The sequence below is a fragment of the Phaenicophaeus curvirostris genome, chromosome 12 (assembly GCF_032191515.1).
Source record: "Phaenicophaeus curvirostris isolate KB17595 chromosome 12, BPBGC_Pcur_1.0, whole genome shotgun sequence".
NCBI lineage: Eukaryota > Metazoa > Chordata > Aves > Cuculiformes > Cuculidae > Phaenicophaeus > Phaenicophaeus curvirostris.
Genome location: NC_091403.1, coordinates 15,902,946 through 15,925,705, shown reverse-complemented (window position 1 = coordinate 15,925,705; position 22,760 = coordinate 15,902,946). Strand labels below are relative to the sequence as shown.

Genomic DNA, 22,760 nt, shown 5'->3' with positions numbered 1-22,760 from the left:
TTGCAATTTGGTAGTGGGCAGAAAAGTTGACCTGTTAGGTCTTTCCATCTCTAACCATGATTATCCTTTGAACCCGTGCAGGAGGCCGTGGAGCATCATTGCAACATAAAGGCTCCAACCAAATCAAATGCATTTTGATGGCAAAAGGATCAGTATGGCGGACGCGCCCTTTGATCTATCAAAATTGGTTTGTAATATCTAGTGTAATTAATGTAAATATATTTTACAATAGCAGGAATACTGGAATGCAAAAAAATTATCAGCAACAACCTTAAAACTCCTTAATCAGCTGAAACTTAACATTCCAATGATGGCTTATAGTATGAAGCATTTTAGTGATAAGCCTTACTATGAAGGCTTTTTACCTTTAAATAACATTTGAGATCTCTCATCAGCAGATACATTAAGAACCCTGGAATAAACAAAGTAAAGGTACAGAAAATAAACAAAACAACAACTTTGCATTTCAGTGATGTAGTAGTGAATACACAGCTTCACAATTCAGTGATGTAGTAAGCTTCTGAACTGCATCCAAGGAGGAAAAGGGTGGTGGGAAGAAAATGAAATGTGTACCATTGAAAAAATCGGGTATTGTGGTAAATAAATTGCTTTATGCTTCCAATAATTGCAAACATCATGTAGTTTCAGATTCCCGATACGCTCAAAGACATCTACAAGACTTTTTTTGTTGTTTTTGTTATTATTATTACAGAACAGCATCCGTTTCAAGTTTATTTTAGTGAAGTATTTTGTCTAGTTGCGTTATAAGCAACTCAAAGCCGTTTGTTCACAGAGGATGAAAGGTTGCGCTTCAGCCTGCGACACAGGAATGGAAGCAAGTCACCATTTCAACCCAAACTCAATTAAATAGTGTCTCCCAGTGGTGACAACTGGAATTGCACACTTAAAAGCATTAAGATGGTTTATCACCTCTGAAACTGAAACCCAGGGAATAAAATCGGAAGCCTATCAATCGACAAATATAAAATAATTTTCTTTTCACTAAAATAAAAAGAACATTAATATGTTCTTTGTAATGCTCTATAAGATAATCTTAAAGGATAAATGGGACAGTCTAGGTAATCATAGGCCTGTCAAAGTGCAAACTGAGCATCATTGACAAGCTTACCATTCTGACCTTATAAAATCCCCAGACTACATCTGTGTGGTGCCAACTGACAAACACCAGTAAGCAGGTGAGCATTAAATGGTCAACAATATACCATGGCTATATTTAAATACCTGCTTTTGCCTTGTGCACGTTCCATTTCCACATACAGACGCCTAACAACTTACATGATAACCTTTTACTTCTGCATTCAGAATGAGTCTCTTAGGTCATATTGTTTTCAGGCATTTGTCAGATGATTCAGGCTTGAGAAACCTGAGCCAAAAGCAGGCATTCTCCAATGACCGTTTCTTTGCCAAAATACTGAGCAACTTCTATCAAAGGTACTACATTGAAATTCTGTACTGAGTCTCCTGACGTTTTTCCAAGCAGGGAGACCTCCTGAGAGGTGCACACTTCCCAGCATAGGCAAGAACAAACTCCTAACTGAACTTCAAAGAGACTTCTTTCACTCATTTAAAATAAAAAACCCCTCTAGCACTCACTGGTGTTATCCAAGGGAGCACTGGATGAAGTAAGGAGTGCTCTATGAAAAGAGTATTTGTACTGCTTTCTTGCTGTTCTACCATTTGTTGTTTCTCAAGCACCTAATGAAGGAAAACTGCATGAAGAAATGTATGCCCCATCATTCTGCAGCTGCTCTGCACTCCACCTTCATTCTGCAGCATTTCATGGGATCTTCTGATACATTTTTACGTTTTTAATTTTAAAACAATTAAAGATGCTTTTGGTTTTCTCTTAGTTTTGGCTCGCCCTCATCGTGTATAATGGCAATTATACATTATACAAAGTTTGCATCTGATCTCGCTAGGACAAACTCAGTTGTTAGATGTTCTCCTTGCCTTTAGTGACTCCACCTTTGACTTTTGCTCCTATGAGGTTGCTCTCCAAGAGAGAAAGGAAGGGAGGGGAGAAACTGAGAATCCATAAAACTGTTCTGACTAGGACATTAGAAGCAAGCACACAGCTACTCAACAGTATCAGCAATGTATGAATTTAACCAAAAGGTCTTACATTTTTCTCTGTGAAACAGTGAGCAAATAAGAGCAGTGATCTCAGTCTTTTTTAATTAACCTTCATTTTATGGCAGCCATTGAATGGCCTGAGTAAGCACACTGGTCTGTGTTCTTCACTGTGTCAGCGATCAGCTTGCACCACATTTCAAACAGGATTAAATGTCCTCCCAAATGCTGCCTTTTTCTTCCCCTTTCCATCACCACTGGTTATTTCATCTTTGTTCCTACTGAACAAGAGCTCCATCATTTTGGTCTCCATTTCCCCTTTCCTCTCACATCCTGCTTACATATTATGTCTAAAATCATCCTGGCTACCAAAACCAAGTCTATACTGCAGTCGTCTCTCACTAAGTTATAACACCTCCTCCTCCTCATATGCTTGAGAACTTGGCTTCTGCAAATCAGCTTCTTGCAGATGGCACATCCATTTACTGGCATCAATTGGTTACTGAGAAGTATTAGTCGTTGCAAATACACATTTCATACAACATGTGGAAAATAAGAAAGTAGAATAAACAGGAACATACAATGACATACTGCCTTGGCTCTTTCCCAGTCTCTTTACCTCATAAGGATAAATACTAGATAGCTTGCACCATGTATTTATGTTGAAGTGAGGTTATGTAGGCAATTAATTAATTCTGAGAAAGTAGTAATGCTTTCCTAACAGTCAAAATATTCATCCTCAAAATACCATACTTACACCACGTAAAGAGCACTGACTCGCACCCAGAAACAACGCATGGGACTCATGACCTTCCACTGCTTTTCTGTTTCACCTTGAGCAAGATTTAATTTTTCAGCGCCTTTATCTTCCCCTCAGTAAATGTGTAGAATAATATCAGTGCCTAAATTAAATCAAGTGGCATTAGGGCTTGCCTGCCCTCTTCACACACCCTGGCGCTGTTACCCACCTCAACTGCCCAAGTGCTGGTGGGGGATTACACACAACCAGACAACCTGAGGAACGGATCTGAGATTTATCCAGGAAGATCATGGAGGTTCCGATATGGGCATTTATGCCAAACTACAGCTTAGGCACAGAAAGACAGCCTTGTTCTATTCTTGTTCTACCCCAGACCCTTTCCAATTCTTCAGTGCCTCCAACACCAAAACCCCACACCACTGCCCTTGCAATAAGAAGCCTAAAACAAAACAAAACAAAACAGCCCTGCATTTCTCTGTCCCCTCAGTTCCCACCTGTCCCTCGGCTGTGACCCAGTCCCCTCAGTTGATGGAATCGCTTGGTTGGAAAAGACCTCTGAGATCATCAAGTCCAACTGTACCAGTCCACTACTAAATCAGATCCCTGAGCACCTCATCTACACATACTGTAAACCCCTCCAGGGATGGGGACTCCACCACCTCCCTGGGCAGCCTCTGCCAGTGCCTGAGAACCCTTTCAGTGAAGAAATTTGTCCTGATAACTAATCTGAACATGCCCTGGCACAACTTGAGGCCATTTTTCTCTCGTCCTACCTCCTGTCACTTGGGAGAAGAGCCCAGCATCCACCTTGCTACAACCTCCTTTGAGGGAGCTGCAGAGAGGGATGTGGTTTCCCCTCAGCCTCCTCTTCTCCAGGCCGAAAAACCCCAGCTCCCTCCGCCACTACCCACAACCCCTGTTCTCCAGCCCCTTCCCCAGCCCTCTTCCCCATCTCTGGCTGAGCTCCAGCCCCTCAATGTCCTTCTGATAGTGAGGAGCCCAAAACTGAACCCAGGATTCGAGCTGTGGCCTCACCAATGTCCAGCCGAGGGGGACAATGCTTGCCTTGCTGTTTCTGATCCAAGCGTGGATGCTGTTGGCTGCCTGGGCCACTGCTGGCTCAGCCTGCTCCCTCCTGTACCTCAGCTGTTGGGACTGAAAATGGAGGCAAATAAACCCTCAAAGACTCGTTTTGGAGTTCTAGAAAGCCAGCGCCCTTCATCAGGGCTGGGCACCATGAGAAGTCCAACCTTTTGATAGGAATGGTTGGACTTGATGACCCAGGGGGTCCTTTCCAACCTTGTGATTCTATGACTCTATGATTCTATGAGGGAGTGATCCCTATCGATTGTGTGCAGCCAGACAGGAGCTGGGACAGAAGGGATTCCCCACTCGTGTTTGTGTATAAATTTTTCCAGGAAAAAAATCAGAGCTGGGGTTGTTTAGCCTGGAGAAGAGGAAGCTGAGGGGTGACCTCATTGCTCTCTACAACTACCTGAAAGGAGGTTGTGGAGAGGAGGGTGATGGCCTCTTCTCCCAAGTGACAGGGGGCAGGACAAGAGGAATGGCCTCAAGCTCCACCAGGGGAGATTTAGGCTGGACATTAGGAAAAAAAATTTCACAGAAAGGGTCATTGGGCACTGGCAGAGGCTGCCCAGGGAGGTGGTTGATTCACCTTCCCTGGAGGTGTTTAAGGCACGGGTGGATGAGGCACTGAGGGGCATGGTTTAGTGTTTGATAGGAATGGTTGGACTTGATGATCTGATGGGTCTCTTCCAACCTGGTGATTCTATGAATCTTACACATATTCTATTGATTTCCAAGGTCTTATTTTAATGTTACGGTGAACTTCACAGTGGTCCAATCTCTTGCTCCCTTGGAGCTGCTGCCGCTCGGCCTGACCTTGCCTTCGAGATGGGGAGAGGCTGCAAACAGAGGGGGCTGCAGAGAGACCTCTGCTCAGCACAGACCACACCGAGCACAAGGCGCTCTCTCCAAAGAACGGACGGTGTCTGGAAAAGCACCGAAAGAAACCGCGCTCTCAGAGGTACATTCTGCCTAGATTCCAAAGGACTCCAGCTTCAGTCAGAGACGCTCTTCCTCGCCCCGCCCCGCTCGCCCCGCCCCGCTCGCCCCGCCCCGCTCGCCCCGCCCCGCTCGCCCCGCCCCGCTCGCCCCGCCCCGCTCGCCCCGCCCCGCTCGCCCCGCCCCGCTCGCCCCGCCCCGCTCGCCCCGCCCCGCTCGCCCCGCCCCGCTCGCCCCGCCCCGCTCGCCCCGCCCCGCTCGCCCCGCCCCGCTCGCCCCGCCCCGCTCGCCCCGCCCCGCGCAGGCGCAGCGGACGGTGCCACGATGCTGCGTACGGAGAAGGTGCTGCAGGTGCGGGGTGGGCCGGGCCGCGCCGTGCGCCTCGTGCGGGAGCTCTACCTGCGCCCCGACGTGCCCTGCCGCAGCGCGCGCTGCCCCGCCGCCTGCCCGCGCGGTGAGGGGGGGCCCGGGCGAGGGGATCCCAGGACACCGGAGGGGGGCCCCCGGGCACGGTGGGAGGAGGAATCCTTGGGCTGGGAGGCAGGATCCTTGGGCGGGGGGATCCCTGGTTGCAGGGGATCCCTGGGCTGAGGTGGGGGGGATCCCTGGGCTGAGAGAGGGGGATCCCTGGTCATAGGGGATCCCTGGGCTTCGAGGGGGATCCCCCTGGTCATAGGGGATCCCTGGGCTTCGAGGGGGATCCATGGGCACAGGGGATTGCTGGGCTGAGAGGGGGATCCCTGGTCACAGGGGATCCCTGGGCTTGGAGGGGGATCCCTGGGCTGAGAGGGGAATCCTTGGGCAAAGGGGGATCCCTGGGTAGAGGAGGATCTCTGGTTGCAGGGATCCCTGGGCAGAGGGGGATCTTGGAGTAGCAAAGCAGGGATATGGGGAAAGCAGAGCCAAATCCTTCAGGAATAAACAAGGGGTTAAGGGAAGAGAAAAAGAAACCGCAGAGTTGATTGTGCCAGAGTTTAACTGTGAGCAGGTTACAGGCAGGGATAAAGGATTCTGCGAGTTTCATACTTCCCTTTTTTTAAATGCATTGGTTTCTGCAGGGTGGTGGCCTATAACATCAATTAAATCATAAACCTACCTGTTAAATATTCTTACAGTGGAGCCAAGTTGTTATCGTCAAGTGATTATAATTCTGCATCAGCAGTTATTTCTGTTCAGTGATTAAATGTAATTGCCTGTGATATAGCTGGCCATTTCAGGCACAGGAAGGGTGCCAGCCTCTGGGATGTCTGGATATGTTGTTGGTTTTACACGCTGTGGTGCTGTTAGGTGCATCACACATCATCGTGTGACCTTTGGCATTTCAGGGGGTAGAGGGGTGTTAAAAAGCATGGTGCAAGAACATGACTGGCATATAACTAACATGGTATCCAGCCTATTGAAATCAACCAAATTATTTGCTAGCTTACAAGAAAAGTTTAGAACTTTACCTCTTTTTTTTCTTCTGTGCTGCAGTTGTGTCATTTCTGGTTTCGGTGCCTGTTGCAGTTGAGAGCAGATGTGTAGCGTACTCCACTATCCAGGATGTTAGTACTAGTGACAGTTACTGCTCCCTAATGTTTTGCATTTGGGTGGGAATTCCTTAAGGATAAGTTACAGGCACACAGAGAAAAAAAATCCTCTTACCTCTCTCGCCATGCCGATCTTCCTGTCTTCTGGTCTTAAATGTAGATTGTGCTGAGATGAGTACCAGGATACATCCGTTTGGAATTATTCTGGGCAACTCGGAGGTGAGGTGAACATTTGTTTTCATTCCTGACTGCACGGTGTGCTGAGCAAACTCATTTCACGCACTGTGAGAGACTGCCTGCATAAATCACACCTGCAGATACTTGTGGTGTGCTGTGCTGTAATTAGAAGTTATTCTGATCTGGGTGTATGGGTTAGGCAAGGATAGCTTAATACAGGCAGATTACATAAATCTTGAAGTGACATTTCACTTTTAATGCTTTTCTGAATTATTAATAAATGCTAGCTTTTGTGTGTGCATCCTGCCACCATCCATTATGTGAGACATGGCTGTGTTACTGTATGCAGAGTTGTGCCTGCTGGATTCACGTGTCCAGTGATCACAGATAATGGACAGATTGTCCTGTGCCAGCTTCTATGAAATACATGAAAATAACCTGACTTGTCAAGATCTGTATAATTTTATTATATGTAACTTGCCTGCGCTATGCTAAGTTCAGCAGTTCAGAGTTTATAATGTTGAAAGCGATAAATAAGCATTGAGAGAAAATATGTGATTTCCCCACCAGCCCGCCAAAAGTTTATTGGGTAACCTTTGAAATATCTGAAGCAATTAAACTCATTAATTTTTATGTGCATTTTAAGATGCCTTCTGTGATTGTTTGGTTGTGGTATTTTGATGGTGTATTCTTAAGGGATGGAATCTCTTTAGAGAATATTAGCCGTGATGGTTAATACTTCAGATCCAAGAACGTCTTCTCTTTGCGGCAGCAAAGCTTTTCTCCATGGGTACCTATATCTGTGTGCTTTTATGTAAAGACAAAGCTGTAGATGATAGCGTGAAATAGAGAGCTCTGTGGGAGCAGTGTAACAGAAGCACCCTTTGAAAGTTCCATGAAAGATTTTCTCTGGCAGTTTTTTTACACCTGGATGAGAAAAAAAAGGTCTGTTACTTACACTCTTTAAGCTACATCCTTTTCATAATGAAAGGGGATCTTTTTCACTCATTTGGATAGAATTTGCACTAAATTTTGGCATCAGTGCATGCAAAAAGGTTTTGTCTTGAATTATGGAGATCATACCACAGGATTGTACCACAGTAGTCATCATTTTGTTCATAAGAAAAAGATATGAGTGCCTTTGAGGATACAACTCAAATTCCTTGACATCTGAAAGTATTTTTAAGAAACCAGCATTGCAACTTTTAAACCTTTAAACCCTGACTTATGTTTTAGATGGCAAGTTGTTATCGGATGATGTTACACATTATGTTGTCCCTGACTGCAAGGTTGTTCAAGATTACCTTGAGGTTCTCGAGTTTCCAGAGCTGAAGGGTATTATTTTCATGCAAACAGCATGTCAAGCTCTGCAACATCAAAAAGGACGCAGGTATTTATCCTATCATACCTTTTTTTCATTTGGATTGAAATAAAGATAGTAACTTCATAAAACTTATGTTTAAGCACAGTAACCTGAAGTTGGCAAATATACTGTGTTTAATATGTTTCTAGGGCCTTGAAGTGTCTTAATATAATTTTAGAGAAGGGAAAGGCCTGTGATCCTTTGTCATCCATGGACATCAGTGTCTGTCATAGCTGTCTCTTGACAGGAGCGTTATTAACCCTGTAGCATTATTAACTAACTGGGTGGCCTGGGACAGGAATTAAGAAGACTTTGCAGTAATGACGTATCATGTGCTACAGCTCTTTTATGGACGTGGTTTTGGTTTACTGTGTTAATGCCCGAGCACTTGTCTTTGGGGAGAAATTAATACAGTTACTCAGTGCTGAACTCACCAGATGTTAACCTGTGTATTGCCATGGCATTGAAGAGTGCAATTTGCTATCAGGTCTTTCTATATTTCTAAAGCACAAATGCCTTTGTAGAAACTACTCTTGTCCCAGAAGTGACAAAATAAGTTCCCAAACACTTAGTATGTTTTGTGGGGCTCATTGGAAAACAGCTATGTTTAAAAATTGAAGCATTCATAATGAAAATTGGAAAAACTTGCTTACAGATTACTTTTTTTTTATCATTACGGGTGTAATTTGATGAGTGCATTTCTTTGTGGTAGTTTTTACTTGTAAGTTTTTCAGCTGTATTTTCATCTGGATTTAAAACAGTGTTGTCTTTTGTGTATTCCAGGCAGTACAACAAGTTGCGAAGTCTAGTAAAGGATGCCCGTCATGACTGTACTATGTTTGCTAATGAATTCCACCAGCATTGTTATTTGCCAAGAGAGAAAGGAGAATCCATGGAGAAATGGCAGACCAGGTGACACTATGACACTGTGTTCAGGAGTATTGGCCTGCGCTGGATGCATGCCCATCGTAGGTGTCCCTGCCCATCGCAGGGGGATTGGAACTAGGTGGTCTTCAAGGTCCCTTCCAACCCAAATTATTCTGTGATTCTATGAGAGTTCATACTCTTGCTGTGCTTAGCTCTGGAAGGGTTCACAGTATTCAAAGTCTAGATTGTCTTTTTGTGTAAGAAAGTGTCAGCTTGTTTTCTTAGGAAAATAGACAAAAATATACTTAATAAATTCAGTAATGCTAAAAAAAAAAGAAGCTGGGTAATTTTTAAGTCATGCAGTCATTTTAAAGAATGCTTTAGCATAATAAAGAGATTATGCACACCTTATTGGACTGCTGGATGTAGCATCTGCAAGCACCATAGCACTGGAGTTCTGGCGATTCCAACTGATTTTTACAAACTCATTCAGAGGAGCAATATGTTATGTTGTAGCTAGGGGACATGCAGAGGTGTTGGGAAGGAAACTCTTTTCTTGTGTTGTCTTGGTGCTCATATATGGCACATAAAACTTTTTACAGATACAAGGTTTATGTAACTTCACGTATATCTCAAAAGTAAGCATGTTAAACCAAAATCTCATTTTAACAAAGCCTGCAAATGTCTTGCAAGTAGCAAATGGGACATGCCAGAAATCTTATTTTGATCTTTGCTTTTCTAGGAGTATTTATACTGCAGCAGTCTGGTATTATAATCACTGCTTGGGTCAGATGCCAGTTATTATGGTAACAGAAGATGAAGATGCTATCAGGCAGTATGGAAATGAAACAGAAGGAGTGTTTGTGATTTCCTTCAAGGTAACGTGCCAGAAAAATAAAAGGTTTCCTTTATGCTGCATCAAAGTGGTGAAGCAAGTACATGGAAGCCCAATTGTCTCAGTGTTTGTATTGATGAAAACTACAGTGCTCACTCATGTCTTCATTTATCAAAGACAGCAAAGTCAAAAATGTGACAGAGGGCAAACTAGAGAACTGAAAAGGAAAACAGAAGCATTAGAGATAGAGGTCATCTTTCTTAGTAGCCCTTTTCATTGGTTTCCTTGTTTTTAAAGAATTTGGCATTGATAAACAATGTTCAGTTACTTCAGCCAGCTGTCAAAATCTGAAGTGCAAGCAGTCCATAAACAGCTGTAGGGTAAATATCCACGAGCATTATTCTGTCACTTTGTATTACCTTCGACTACTCAGAATACAGCAATGCATGAGAAGATAAATCATTGTTAATGTAGTTGTTGATCTCCGATGACTGTATTTAGCAGGATATGTGCTTAGGGGGGGTTATGTTTAGTTGTGCAGGGATGTTGGATAAAAGTAGGACCAAATAGATTTACCTTAAAGCTATATAACAGTGATGATGCTTGATATTTTTAATTGCTGCGAGGCAATGGGAAGTGGTCCAGAGGTAGTGTTCAAAATCATAAAAAATTGTAAAAATGATACTGGGTTGCCAGATTGATGATTCTGCTACTGCACTTTACAAGAAGTATGTAGCCTTGATGGGTATGTTGGTAGAAAAGGTTTGTGAATCTGCAGTCTAGGATGCTGTCTGAACAGTCATGTCTCATTTGTTGTGCTTGGCAAATTAGTTAGTTTGATGGGAACAAATCTGTGGTGTTGAGAGCAGACATCGTTACCACTTGGAAATGCTGTTTGAGTGTAGCATGTGAGGCAGCTCTTGTCTGTGATGTGCTTTCCAAATGAAGCATTATTAAAAGAATAGAGTCCTCTCAATGCTTTCATTTTTGTTTATATATGTGCATACAGAATTACTTGGATAACTTTTGGCCTGACTTAAAGGCTGCCCATGAGCTTTTTGACTCTATACTTCAAGCTCAGCGTGAACGGGAGAGTGAAAGCCAAGAAAACAATGGCAAAGAATATCCTGAGCACTTACCTGTGGAAATACTGGAGGCTGGGATCAAATCTGGAAGATATATACAGGTAATTTGCTATACAGGGAGCACTGGTGGAACAACGCGGTTTTGTGCTTAGTGCCTTTAGTTACCTGCATTAAACTGATTTGATAAAGAAATATTACCATAGTGGGAAGAGAGAAAGGAAACAGAAAAGCAAGAGTAAAAGAATAGAAGGGACTAGGAGTCTCAAAATACTTCCTTCATGTTGTGAACACGTAGTTTTGTTTTGGTTTTTTTTCTCTTAGAGAAGGAAAAGTGTGAAATTGTTATTGAGGATCTAGGATTTGTTGTAGATTTTTGCTGAGGTTGATATTTCATATACCTGTAAATTGAGAAACTAGGCGTTATACGAAGCAGCAGCTGTATCTCATTCTTAAACATAAATAATGCTGCACAAGCATTTCTTAGGTCATTTGCGGAGAGATCTCTGCCAGTGAAGTCAATTTATGTTTTTATGGCTGTGCAGGGCTTCAATATGGACTGTTGGTGGACAAGTGTCCTTCTCTTAAAAGTAATTTAAAGAATTAGAGGTAGGATTTTGTTCATTTCTTGGCAGTTTCAGCAGCAATGCAAGAACAGAAAAGGAGCAGAAAGACTGAGTTTTTTCTTTCTTCTAGGAATAACTCCAGATTCCATGTTAAGGGAGCTAGCAAAAGTAATCTTAAACTCGCTGTGCTTTTAATGAAAGGCCCTTTACCAGCTTACAATTAAAATAAGCATTTTGAAAGAACTTACCATTCCTTTCTAGAAGTGAGTAGTGAAAGTTCTGCATTGTACGTTCTACCCCTATAGACAGAATAGTTCTGTTCAAAATAACCTGCATATCAAAAAAAACTATTAATTTATCTAAAAAGAACTGTAAAACCAAAAATATTTTAAAGTTGGCTCTTTAGAGGTGTGGCTGTTTGATTCTGTTTATTGTTTGTTGTTTTCTTTCAGGGTACACTGAATGTCAATAAACACAGAGCCCAGCTAGAAGCTTTTGTTCGACTTGAAGGATTTGGCAGCAAAGAAAGAGGTGAAAAGACAACGACAGGATTTACTCAATGCCTTTTTGAACCTGTCTGCCCTCTTTACGTGAAGCCATGTAGCCATATAGATGTAGCTGTTCCATTATTAAACAAGATAAAAACTAGGTTACTGTGATGTTTGGGTTTTTCTCATGGGCTAGAAGGGAGGCTGAAGATTAACCCACAGGGTGGGCCTCAGGAGAAAGCAATACCCTTTGTGTCCTCCTTCCACTTTCTTAGTACCTTCAGCCATGTTCTGGACTCTTGTCCTACTACTGGGTTCCCCAGACCTTTTCTGAAGTCGAGTACTTCATTTGAGTACTCATTTGACTGAAATAAGTGTGTGTGTAGATGTTGGCAGGATTAGGAAGCCGCCCCTTGTGAACATAATAGGCAAAATGCCCTGTGTATCAGATTGGGACACCAGTATTGTTTTTCTGATATGAGTTAGCAATAAACAGTTTTGAAGGAAGACCCCGTTATCCTTGCACAGATTTATTGTCCCAGCTTTCACTAGTAAGTGCTTTTAAGTGTTCCTATGAGAGACCCTGCAGTCAAACCAGTGTTCAATATACTAATCCTTTTTTTAGCTTGTTTTATTCTGAACTCTATCCAGAATCTTGCAATAGTGGTTTCCATAATGTAACTGTGTTGTGTGCTTGTAAAGCTGCTGCCTGAGAACAATGAACTCATCCCAGCCTATGCTGCTTTTTATCCAAGAGTTCATTTAAAAAGGTGCTTAATACCTCATTTAAAAAACATTTAAAAGGTGGAAAAGGTTTTCATTTTCTTGTAATATTAATTACTTGCCAACAGTCCTTTGGGGAACAAGTCATATTGCAAATGTAATTTGCTGTTATTTCAGCGGAATGCTGCCAAGAGTGGAGGGATTTTAATTTTGTAGCTGTTTATATTTCCTTTTTCTTCTTATTTTAAATTTAGAACTTCAAAGTGACATCCTTATATATGGGGCCAAAGCTCGAAATCGTGCCATCCACGGTGATGTGGTAGCTGTCGAGTTACTCCCTTCACATGAATGGAAAGGAAGGACTGTTGCCCTCTGTGAAAATGAGACTGAAGATAAAGCACCTGCAGAAACCACTGGTGACCCTATGCCCACAGGTAAAGCAGATGGCATGATACGATGTTTCATTAAGATCCCCTCAATTCTTTGGTCCAAGCTGTTCCTTATGTAGTCCTTCCCCTTGATTTCTGTTCTTGTCACATTTTTTGCACTATAGGAAATTTGAAGTGCTTATCCCAAATGAAAGCATTGTAATAGCCCAACAAGAAGGGCACTAGATGCTTTCTATTACATAATCCTCCCCCTTTTTTTTTTCTCTCTTTAATTGCATTCTCAGTAATAGCTGAGTTATTGTAGTTACTGAGTTTGGAATATTTGCTGTCTAAATGTATGCTGTCGCTTCACAGCTCTACAAGAGACAAACTGCAATTCGAATACAGACCATTTAACCAGAGGGTGTGCTCAAGTCCTCTACTATCACTGTTGATTATATAGTAAAATCACAGCATCCTTTTACTTCCTTGATAACAAATAATGTTCAACGTGCAACATTTTTTGTTCAGTACAGAGGTCTCATTGCAACGCGGCACGCCTGGGTATCGTGAGAACTTAGTCTTATTTGAAAGTATTACTCTGCAGATAGAGCTACATCAGGAAATCTTGCTGAGGTCAGAGTTAAAAGTTTCAGGAGGTTAATTCTCTTCCTGCTAGAAAACGCTGTTTGGTTTGATCTTTCCTATTAAAAGTTTTCTATGTTTTTACTAGAATTGGCCACGTTTCAGCAGTAGTGGGAATCTCTCCAACTAATTTATGTACCATATCAACTGAAATCTATACAGTGAAGTTAGTCTTCGCTTAAATAAAAGCTTGTTAAAATCCATCTGTGCTAATGATAATCTATAGCAAACTTGTCTCCATAGCATATGTTGTTAGCAGTTGTAGTATAGGTTTCTGAACACGTTAGTTCATATTACAAAACAAGGGACCTTCTGTACCTCCACTTATTTGCATTCATGATCCTGTTTAACTCTTTAATGTACAGCCAACAATGTTCTGTGTTAAAAGGTAAAGTTGTTGGAATCATTCAAAAGAACTGGAGGGATTACGTGGTCACTTTCCCTTCTAAAGAAGAGAGCCAGTCCCAGGGCAGAAATGCTCATAAAGTTCTTGTTACACCTTGGGATTACCGAATTCCCAAAATCCGGATCAGTACACAGCAAGCTGAAGCATTACAGGTAATTTGACAGAAGAGTTTCTCTATTCTGTGTTCTTACAAAATGTTGTGGGTGTTTTACACTGCAATGATGTTTTTCTTGGCAAAACCATGGGTGAAACTATTAATAAGTTATGTTTGTGAGAGTAGCTCAATTCCTGCCTTGAGGGAATGTGTTCTATTCCTGTCAAAACTGCCTCAGCTTCAGGTAATAAAGCTTATTTGAGTTCTGAATTTGAGCCATGGTCCAGGTAACTGGAGCATGCATATACTACTCGCTTTGGGTTTTTTTCTTATGTATGAAAGGTCATATTAGGGGTATAAATCATAGTAATGCTTGTGGCTTTAGTGGATCTATGAGTATATATACAACGTTGACAAAAGTGGTGAGGAGAGCTTTTCAACAAATAATGAATGGTGAAGATTAGCCTTCCACTGCTGTAGAAAGAAGATATGTGGTTATATTCATTCCTAGATGCTTTTGCCTTGTAACATTAAGGTTTTCTTCACAGCCAAGAAGTATATTCCAGTTGTGTGTTTTCTGTTATAAAAATATTTGTGTTTTACTTTTGGTTTTACTTTTATTTTTTTATACTTTAAGGTAGAGAGTCTCTGTAAAATGACCCAGAGGGATCTTTGATCAGGAAATAAATGCAATTCTCGGTATTTCTTTGGATGCTTCTCATTATGTCTTCCTTTTTCCTTTCTGTGCAGTGTTCAGAGTTGCCTGTCTCTGGGTAGTATTGTTTACCCCTGAAGCAGTATTTGTATTGATTGCTTGTCAGGAGCAGATTGCTGTTCTAACAGAATTGTCCTGCTGCAGGAGTACAGAGTAGTTGTGCGCATTGACTCTTGGGAATCGACTTCTGTATATCCAAACGGACACTTTGTGAGAGTGCTAGGAAGAATTGGAGATCTTGAAGGAGAAATCGCAGCGATTCTGGTGGAGAACAGCATCTGCATTGCCCCTTTCTCAGAAATCCAGGTTTGTCTTTGTGATTAGGTGTGTTGTGTTGTGTTCTGTTGATTTTCAGGATTTTTTTTCTCAAAGAGGGACCCTCTTACAGCTGAGAGTCTTGGTTGCCAACACATTTTTGAAAGATGAAAATTATTTATAGGTTGTCTTTCTGGAACTATTGTGGCTCTATAGAGAATACAGATTTTCAAGTAAAGAGTGATTTTAAGGCTATGGAGAGACTATTACAAATCCTTAATTCTAATTTGAGGTTGACTTTTAAGATGTTACTGGTTTTAGTATGTGTTTACAGTACTGATCCTAAAATCCCAGACCTACTGAAATCATTGGCTTAAATCATTTTGTCTTCAGCCAGTAGAAGAACCAGCTCTGAGATAAGTAATTTGATTATACCTACAATTAATTGGGAGAAGAAGATGTTAAATAAATGAAATACCATTTCTGGTGCTTGCCAGAGCTACATAATACCATACGCTGGTAACAGGCGTAGCATTCATTTCAATTCTGTTCGTACTGGCTGTGCAGTAAATGTAACTGACTGACTTGGAAAATGCAAGGAGAGAACAATTTGTCTAGGATGAATAAGTACACAAAACCAATTAACAGAGTAGAAAAGGGAAAGCTAATTAAATCTAATTTGTTGGCTTCTTTTTGTAGAAAAGATTTAATTGTATGGGTTTTTTGTACAGATGAGTGAAATGCCCCAGAGTTCTTCAGAGAATCCATGGAAGGTGAATCCAGAGGAGGAAGAAAACCGCCTTGACTTAAGAGAGGGACACTTGATATTCAGCATTGACCCAAAAGGATGTGAGGATGTGGATGACGCACTCTCCATTAGAACTCTGCCTAACGGAAATCTAGAGTTAGGTGTCCACATTGCAGACGTGACCCATTTTGTGGCAGCAAATTCTTACACTGATGTTGAGGCCAGAGCAAGGTAAATTAGTTTCTAAAATTTGGAAAATTTATGGAGCTTAGAAGTTGGTGACGCTGCCCTGAGGAACCATTGAGAAAGAACATTTCCTTCCTTCCAGGCTTTCTTCTTTGTGTCATGGAAACAGCTTACTATACCTAATATGTAACTAATGATATTCTGCTTTTATTTGGATGACTAGGCCTGCTGGGGTACTACTGCTTCACCCTTTGCTATGGACTTCCTCTTTTCCACCAAGTTCAGATTTGAGTGTATCTTTCCCTAATTGCTTCTGTTTGCTTTATGCTCAAATGTTTGTGATCTGAAGTATTTACACACCACTTATCTGCATTTTGGGAGGGATAAATCTTCACACAGACCATAGAACACCTTCAAAATGCAATTGTGTCTTACACACATTTAATTCCATAAGTATTTGGCTGGCTTAAGTTTTGATATTCAATCTTGTGTTTCAACATGCCAAATATTCTATCCTTTTTTTTTTTCTTGCCATTGTTTTGAACTTAAAATGTTGAACCACTTTACAAAATGTACTCTTTGTAGATGTAAAGATGTGTAAACTGTATAGCCAGCAGAGGTGTTTAGTGTAGCCATTAAATGATCTCTTCTTGGTTGAGCATGTTTTGTACAGCCCTAGGTCTGGCTGTAATGGCAGGTGGAGACACCAAGGAAGGCAAAATTAGGCTTGTACTATACAAGTGGTTAGTTAAATAATTTGACTTAAGTATTGCACACGTGTTCTGTAAGAATAACTTTTTAAAATCATGCTAAGTGTCTTGTTTCACTGAAGCAGTGCTTACACTGCAAACTGCATGGGAGATACACACCAGTGAGTCCTTGTGAGAAGAACATAAATTTATTTTATTCCTCAGGGCAACAACTTATTATTTAGCAGATCGTCGTTATGACATGCTGCCCTCCATTCTGAGTGCTGACATGTGCTCTCTTCTGAGTGGAGTCGATAGGTAAGATGTTGAGTAGTAACTGCCTCTGCACTTGTGTTTTGAATTATTTATTGCTGTTTGTAAGCGAAGTAATAGGGAGTCACAAAAAGCTGAAATACAGCATTACAGAGTTACTATCTCTTCCTCCAGTAATGTTTACCCATCCCCTTAGCAATTTGCTTTGTATTCAGACAGCAACCTAAAGGTGAAAGCATCTTCACTTGTTTTTTTCACATGGTTTCAGTCTGCAGTGCATGCACCCATGGTTTCACTATTGTCCTATTCCTCAAACATGTTGGTACCCCATCTTATTACAGTTTACAGGGTTAGTTGACTGGCTGGTGTGAGGATGTGCAGGGTGTAAGTATGTTCACATGTTCATGTTCATCCGACTAATTAAAATTGAATAAAAGTAACTATTGCAGTGTAGCTATGCTTTGAAATAGAAGTGGCCTTATATCTTAGAGGTATACTCTTCCTCAACAGACATAGTTGGTCCTGGTTTATTAAGTTGTGATACACAAGACTAAAAGGCAGGCTCATTAATTGGTGGCATTGCTAAGCACTGGTTTGTTTCATTAAGAAAAAGATTTTTTCCTGTGGAAAAAAACAACCAAACGGAATGAAACCCCTGATGTTGTAACAGTTGTATATGCTTGAAGTGATAGCTTAAAACAAGCTGAGTTATTTATAGACTTGTGATCATCTCTTCAAGGTATGCTGTAAGTGTCTTGTGGGAACTAGAAAAAGAGTCATACGAAACACTGCAAGTCTACTACAAAAAAACCATCATTCGATCAGCGTACAAGCTATCGTATGAAGCAGCACAGGGGTTATTAGATGGAGACATAAGTGTTGTTGAAGATATCCTGGAACTGAAAGACTTGGATGAAAGAATGACACAGAAGAAGCTGCATGAACTGGTTTGGGCACTATCCAAACTCACTGATATAGCACGACACATTAGAGCTAAGCGGGACAGCTGTGGTGCTCTGGAACTGGAAGGGGTAGAGATCCGAGTGCAGCTTGATGATAAAAATAATATTGATGACCTCATCCCCAGTCAGCCACTGGAGGTGCATGAGACGGTAGCAGAGTGTATGATCCTTGCCAACCACTGGGTGGCAAAAAAGATCTTGGAACGCTTTCCTCATCAGGCTCTGTTGCGTCAGCATCCTCCACCGCGACAAGAGTTTTTCAATGAACTTAAAGAATGTGCTGCTGCCAAAGGGTTCTCCATAGACACATGGTATCTTTTATTGTTTATCTTTAGCACTTTAATGAAAGTTTAAGCAATTAACACTGGAACGGGTTGCCCAGGGAAGTCGTGGATGCCCCAGTGCTGGAGGTGTTCAAGGCCAGGTTGCATGGGTCCTTGAGCAGTCTGATCCAGTGGGAGGGGTTGGAACTGGATGGGCTTTCAGGTCCCTTCCAACTCAAACCATTCTATGAATTAACTGTTTGGCTGTATTAGGGTTTCAGTTCTCAGTATTGGTGGTAATGGGCACTGTGTAGCAATTCTTAAAGAAACTACCATAGCCTTTCTGTAAGCAGGAGATGATGCTCTAAACAAGAGAGGCTGCCTGCATTCTGCTGGCCGGACTGCAAATGGCAGTAACTAAGTAATTTTAGACATCTCCCAAAAGAATTTGCTCAGTCAATATGTAGTGGTTAAGCTCCGTAATAGCCTTCCTTGCACCTTATTTCCTGTAATAGTAGTGTACTTGTTTAAATCAAATTAATTTGGTGCAATATGCTCATCTTAAGTGAACTCAAATTAATTCAGAATTACTTTGTCAAAATTACTTTGTCCTATGTTTATATAAATAAATATTTAGTAAATGTTGATGTGCTTTTGTTCTTCTTTTAACTATAGGTTATTATACTCAGTGATAACATAATTTGCTTCAGAATAAACTCTTTTTTTTGACAGGTCTAACAAAGCACTGGCTGAGTCCCTGGACAAAGCAAATGACCCGTTGGATCCAATTGTAAATAAACTGCTACGATCAATGGCCTCTCATGCCATGTCCAATGCATTGTATTTCTCAACTGGCTCTTGTCCTGAGGAAGAGTTTCATCATTATGGTATCTCGTCACTTGATTTTTCTTTTTTTATGCTACTCCTGTTCTTATTTCTGAACTGTTGGGGGGCCATTGATTGCTTTGACTGCTTATCACCACTTCCTTTTGTATTTGTAGGACTTGCCTTGGATAAATACACTCATTTTACGTCTCCAATTAGAAGATATGCTGATATTGTTGTCCACAGACTCTTGATGGCAGCGACTCTGAAGGAAAGCAAAGGAGATGTTAAGGATTACATATTCACTAACAAGGACCTTCAGGAATTGTGCAAACACATTAATAACAGAAACCGGGTAAGATAGTCATTGTGTGTATCTCCCTACGTTCGCACGCTGCCCGGTGAAGTGGGATACCATTCATGATTGCGGCTTTTGGGTACCACGATGACATAGCATCACTCCATTTTTACTTATAGTGCTTTGGGCTTTTTTTTACTTAAATATCAAGTTTCTTTTGAGAGTGGTGACTCTATGCTTCACCTGCACTACATGTTGGATTTCCTGTTAGATGTAATTTTTCTAGGGGATGGGTAAGGGAATAAGTAATTGGGAAAAAGAAACTGTGGAAATAAAAGCCAAACAAGCTTGTTGAAATAATTATTCAGGTGGTTTTGTCTTCTCTTTTTGTGGTGGTGCTTGCAGGCAGCCCAGCGTGCTCAGAAGCAGTCTACTGAACTCTTCCAGTGCACGTACTTCAGAGACAAAACCCCACAAACAGACGAGCGCTGTGTAGCAGATGGTGTTATTTACTCAATTCGAACAAATGGGGTGCTTGTTTTTGTACCAAGGTAAGCGGATTAGAGCTTGGACTGGACTGAACTTAACAAGAAGACCCAAGTGTTCCTGGAATGCCATGAGGACACCTCTGGTCCTTGCGAAAGGAAATGTTTCTAGTGTGGCCTGGAGTTGGCCAATGATTGCAGTTTGGATTTTTGCTGTAACTCATAAGCAGTGCCTTTCTGTGCAGTGAATCTGAGAAGCAGCTGCTCTGAGGAAATGGTGAGACTGTGCTGCACAGTATGGATTGATTTCAAAATTTTAAAAGGACAATTTTGCCCAAGCAGCTGCTATGGCAGAACAATGACTGGAATGTTTTCTTTTCCTGCCTTCCACCCTTTTTTTTCAACAATAGGAAGTGATTTTCCAAATCATGCATTCCTGAGCGCTTTTTTCCTTTGTGCCAAACTGTCGTTTATGCACACGAAGAGCACTTTCTGAACAGCTGCTCCTGACGGACAAAATCAGCAAAACATTCTATGGAGCTGTCAGGGAAAGCAAAGCATGACATGGATACCCTGCACTTCCATGCATCCAGCCAGGGGCTGCTTGATCCTGGCCGCAGACTGAACTTCAGTATAAACCAGCTCCATGTAGCCTGTCTCCAGCATTCTGGATGGCCTGGCTTAGCTGCATGGTGGAAGAACCAGCACCTCCTCCCCCAAGGAGGGCTTCCTTCCAGTGCAAGTGTGATGCTGGTCTCTAAGTAACTATTACTGGAAATTTTTTTCCTCATTGTGCTGTCTGGAATAACCTGTAATGTGGCTCTTCTTCTATCATCTGGTCATTCCAGGCTCCACCCAACATTTGACGTAAGGAATCACTGCTTTCAAAACATGTCAGTCATGGTCTTCATGCTGTTTTCATATACTCTAGGTGTTTCTTTGACAAGGTACACTGGTGTCCCTGAGGCAGGATTATCAGGACGAAGTGTTTGCCCCTTTATGTTGCTTTTGTGTAACCCTAGCTGGCCTTCTGCTGGTTTCAAAATTAAGAGAACTGATGGAAGCTGAACAATTTTCACCACTATCTGTTCACCTGTTTGGTTTTTTTTGTAGATACGGAATCAAAGGTGCTGCATATATGAAAAACAAAGAAGGATTGGTCATCTCCTGTCAAGGTGATGGGAGCTGTGAGTGGAAGCCTGGATCACTTTATCGCTTTCAGAACAGAATTACTTCCACTACCACCACTGGAGAATCTGTTACATTAAGCCTTTTTGATCATATTACGGTGAGTATTCAACCTGAAGGAAATACTAGGAAATAGCACCAGCAGAACTAAAATAACCTTTGTATTGCTTTTAAGGTGCAAATACTCGTGCAGACTTCCCGTTGCCACGCCAACACTATCAAGCTTGAAATAATCAGGAATGCACCATACCAAACTTCAGGCACAGAGGTCTCCCAGAAGAATTTTCAGGTGATGAAATCAGAGTTGGTAAATGAAGTCAGTCAGTCTGCAGAAGCATCCCAGCACGCCGAAGAGAAAGCAAGAGTAGAAGTAATTGATGAGGACCTTCAGGAGTACTGCCAGACCAAGGGAGCAAGTCTGTACCAGCTGCTGGAGGAGATCCGGGATCTGGCACTATTGGATGTTTCAGCTGACATTAGAACTTAAACTACAGCACCATTTGCTTGGCAATGATCTGCTCCTGTTCATTTCGTATCATTCAGGTGGCTTTTTTTAAAAAGGCAAATTATTTAAATATTCAAGTTGTTTTAACAAGAAACTAAATGTCTATTTTAAATAAGAATTATTTTTGTCTGACTATGAACATGTATGAGTTTTCAAAAGATTTTATACATGATAAATCTCATCTTCCAGAAAAAAATCATTTTCCAGAACTTTAAACTGGACTGGAAGGGGGAGGGGAATAATACCAAGCTTGCCCATGACAAGTGGAGGGCTGACATGGCAAGGTTAGAGGGGTAGGCTGCTAGCGGGGCCCCTCAGCCTGAATCTATGAGCAGTGCTGGGCACACTGGAGCACAGTTTAAGTTGTATGGAGATTAGCCAGGGGCTCTTGGTGTGATTGGTGCTAAGAGGGAAACAGCAGTCAATCACCCAGAGGAATTAGGTTGTGTTCCTCCAAGCTGACACACCCAACAGCTCAGATGAAGGTCCTCTACACCAAAACATACAGCATGGACGACGGAAGCTGGGAGCCCTGGTAAGACAGAGAAACTGATGGTTGTGATCATGGAAACTAATGTAATCTCTGGCCTGTGTTAGTCGTAAAGACACAGAGACCACTAAGCTTTTAACACCAGCTTGTGGACAGTATATAAAGTGAGAAGTACGGAAGCAGTAAATCAGTGCATAATTCACAGAACACCGTTGCTTTCTTTGCATCTGTTAATTTACAGCCTACTATGCTGAAGAGGTATAAGGGCTTAATTCATATCACATCACAAACTGACAGGAACATAAGAGTGAGAGAACTGGCTTGAGGAAGCACTGTGACCTACAGTATAATTTTCCCCCATATTTAAAAAAAACTCAAACGTGAAAACCACTAGATTTTTTAAATGAAGTATGTGAACAAGGTTGAAATACATTAGCAGAGAACTTGGGTTGCTTAAAATAGCATCACTGTCTATTACTAGCATTACTATCTTGTGAAATATGTTGTCTAACTCTGGGGATTCAGTATGCTCCTAAAATTTCCTTCTACTGAGTCTGTTGCGTTGTGCTAAAATATCTATATGGTTAGCCTAGTCTTCTCACAAAAATCCTTGGAATTGGATTCAGGAAACTATATTTTGTAATAAAGATACCAGCTCATACCAGTGTATTCAGATACTGCTAGAAGCTTTTCCTAGAGCTATTTATGAAGCACCATTCTTATTTTTATAGAGTACCCATGCATTGCAGTCAGCCTCAAGTTTAGCTTCCTAGTAAGTAGTTTGTTCAGTGACCGAAGACTCTCTCTTGCCTGGAGGATCAACTCGAGATGCTGCACATCCAGAATCTATTTGTGAAGA

The 22,760-nt window shown here is 41.6% G+C and overlaps 1 protein-coding gene across 3 annotated transcripts; it reads left to right on the top strand.

Moving 5' to 3' along the window:
• The first annotated feature begins 5,196 nt into the window (after window positions 1–5,196).
• Window positions 5,197–21,550, top strand: LOC138725459 (DIS3-like exonuclease 1). Of its 3 annotated transcripts, none has more exons than XM_069866403.1 (17): window positions 5,197–5,330; window positions 7,819–7,972; window positions 8,729–8,857; window positions 9,555–9,690; window positions 10,657–10,833; window positions 11,748–11,826; window positions 12,761–12,940; window positions 13,908–14,077; window positions 14,879–15,040; window positions 15,721–15,968; window positions 16,838–16,930; window positions 17,625–18,158; window positions 18,843–18,997; window positions 19,112–19,290; window positions 19,639–19,784; window positions 20,832–21,006; window positions 21,082–21,550. In XM_069866403.1, the coding sequence occupies exons 1-17, from the start codon at window positions 5,201–5,203 to the stop codon at window positions 21,391–21,393; spliced, it is 3,159 nt and encodes a 1,052-aa protein (XP_069722504.1). In that variant the 5' UTR covers window positions 5,197–5,200; the 3' UTR covers window positions 21,394–21,550. The 3 variants fall into 3 exon arrangements, with proteins under 3 accessions (XP_069722504.1, XP_069722505.1, XP_069722506.1); XM_069866405.1 differs by lacking the exon at window positions 5,197–5,330 and adding an exon at window positions 6,544–6,624; XM_069866404.1 differs by lacking the exon at window positions 16,838–16,930.
• The last annotated feature ends 1,210 nt before the right edge of the window (window positions 21,551–22,760 follow it).

Excerpts from the sequence above, each read along its gene's own strand:
- LOC138725459 (XM_069866403.1), top strand. The coding sequence starts at position 5,201 with ATGCTGCGTACGGAGAAGGTGCTGCAGGTGCGGGGTGGGCCGGGCCGC. Across the intron at positions 15,969-16,837 it reads GATGTTGAGGCCAGAGCAAG|GGCAACAACTTATTATTTAG; the intron begins GTAAATTAGTTT and ends TTTATTCCTCAG. Across the intron at positions 18,998-19,111 it reads GGAAGAGTTTCATCATTATG|GACTTGCCTTGGATAAATAC; the intron begins GTATCTCGTCAC and ends TTGTATTTGTAG.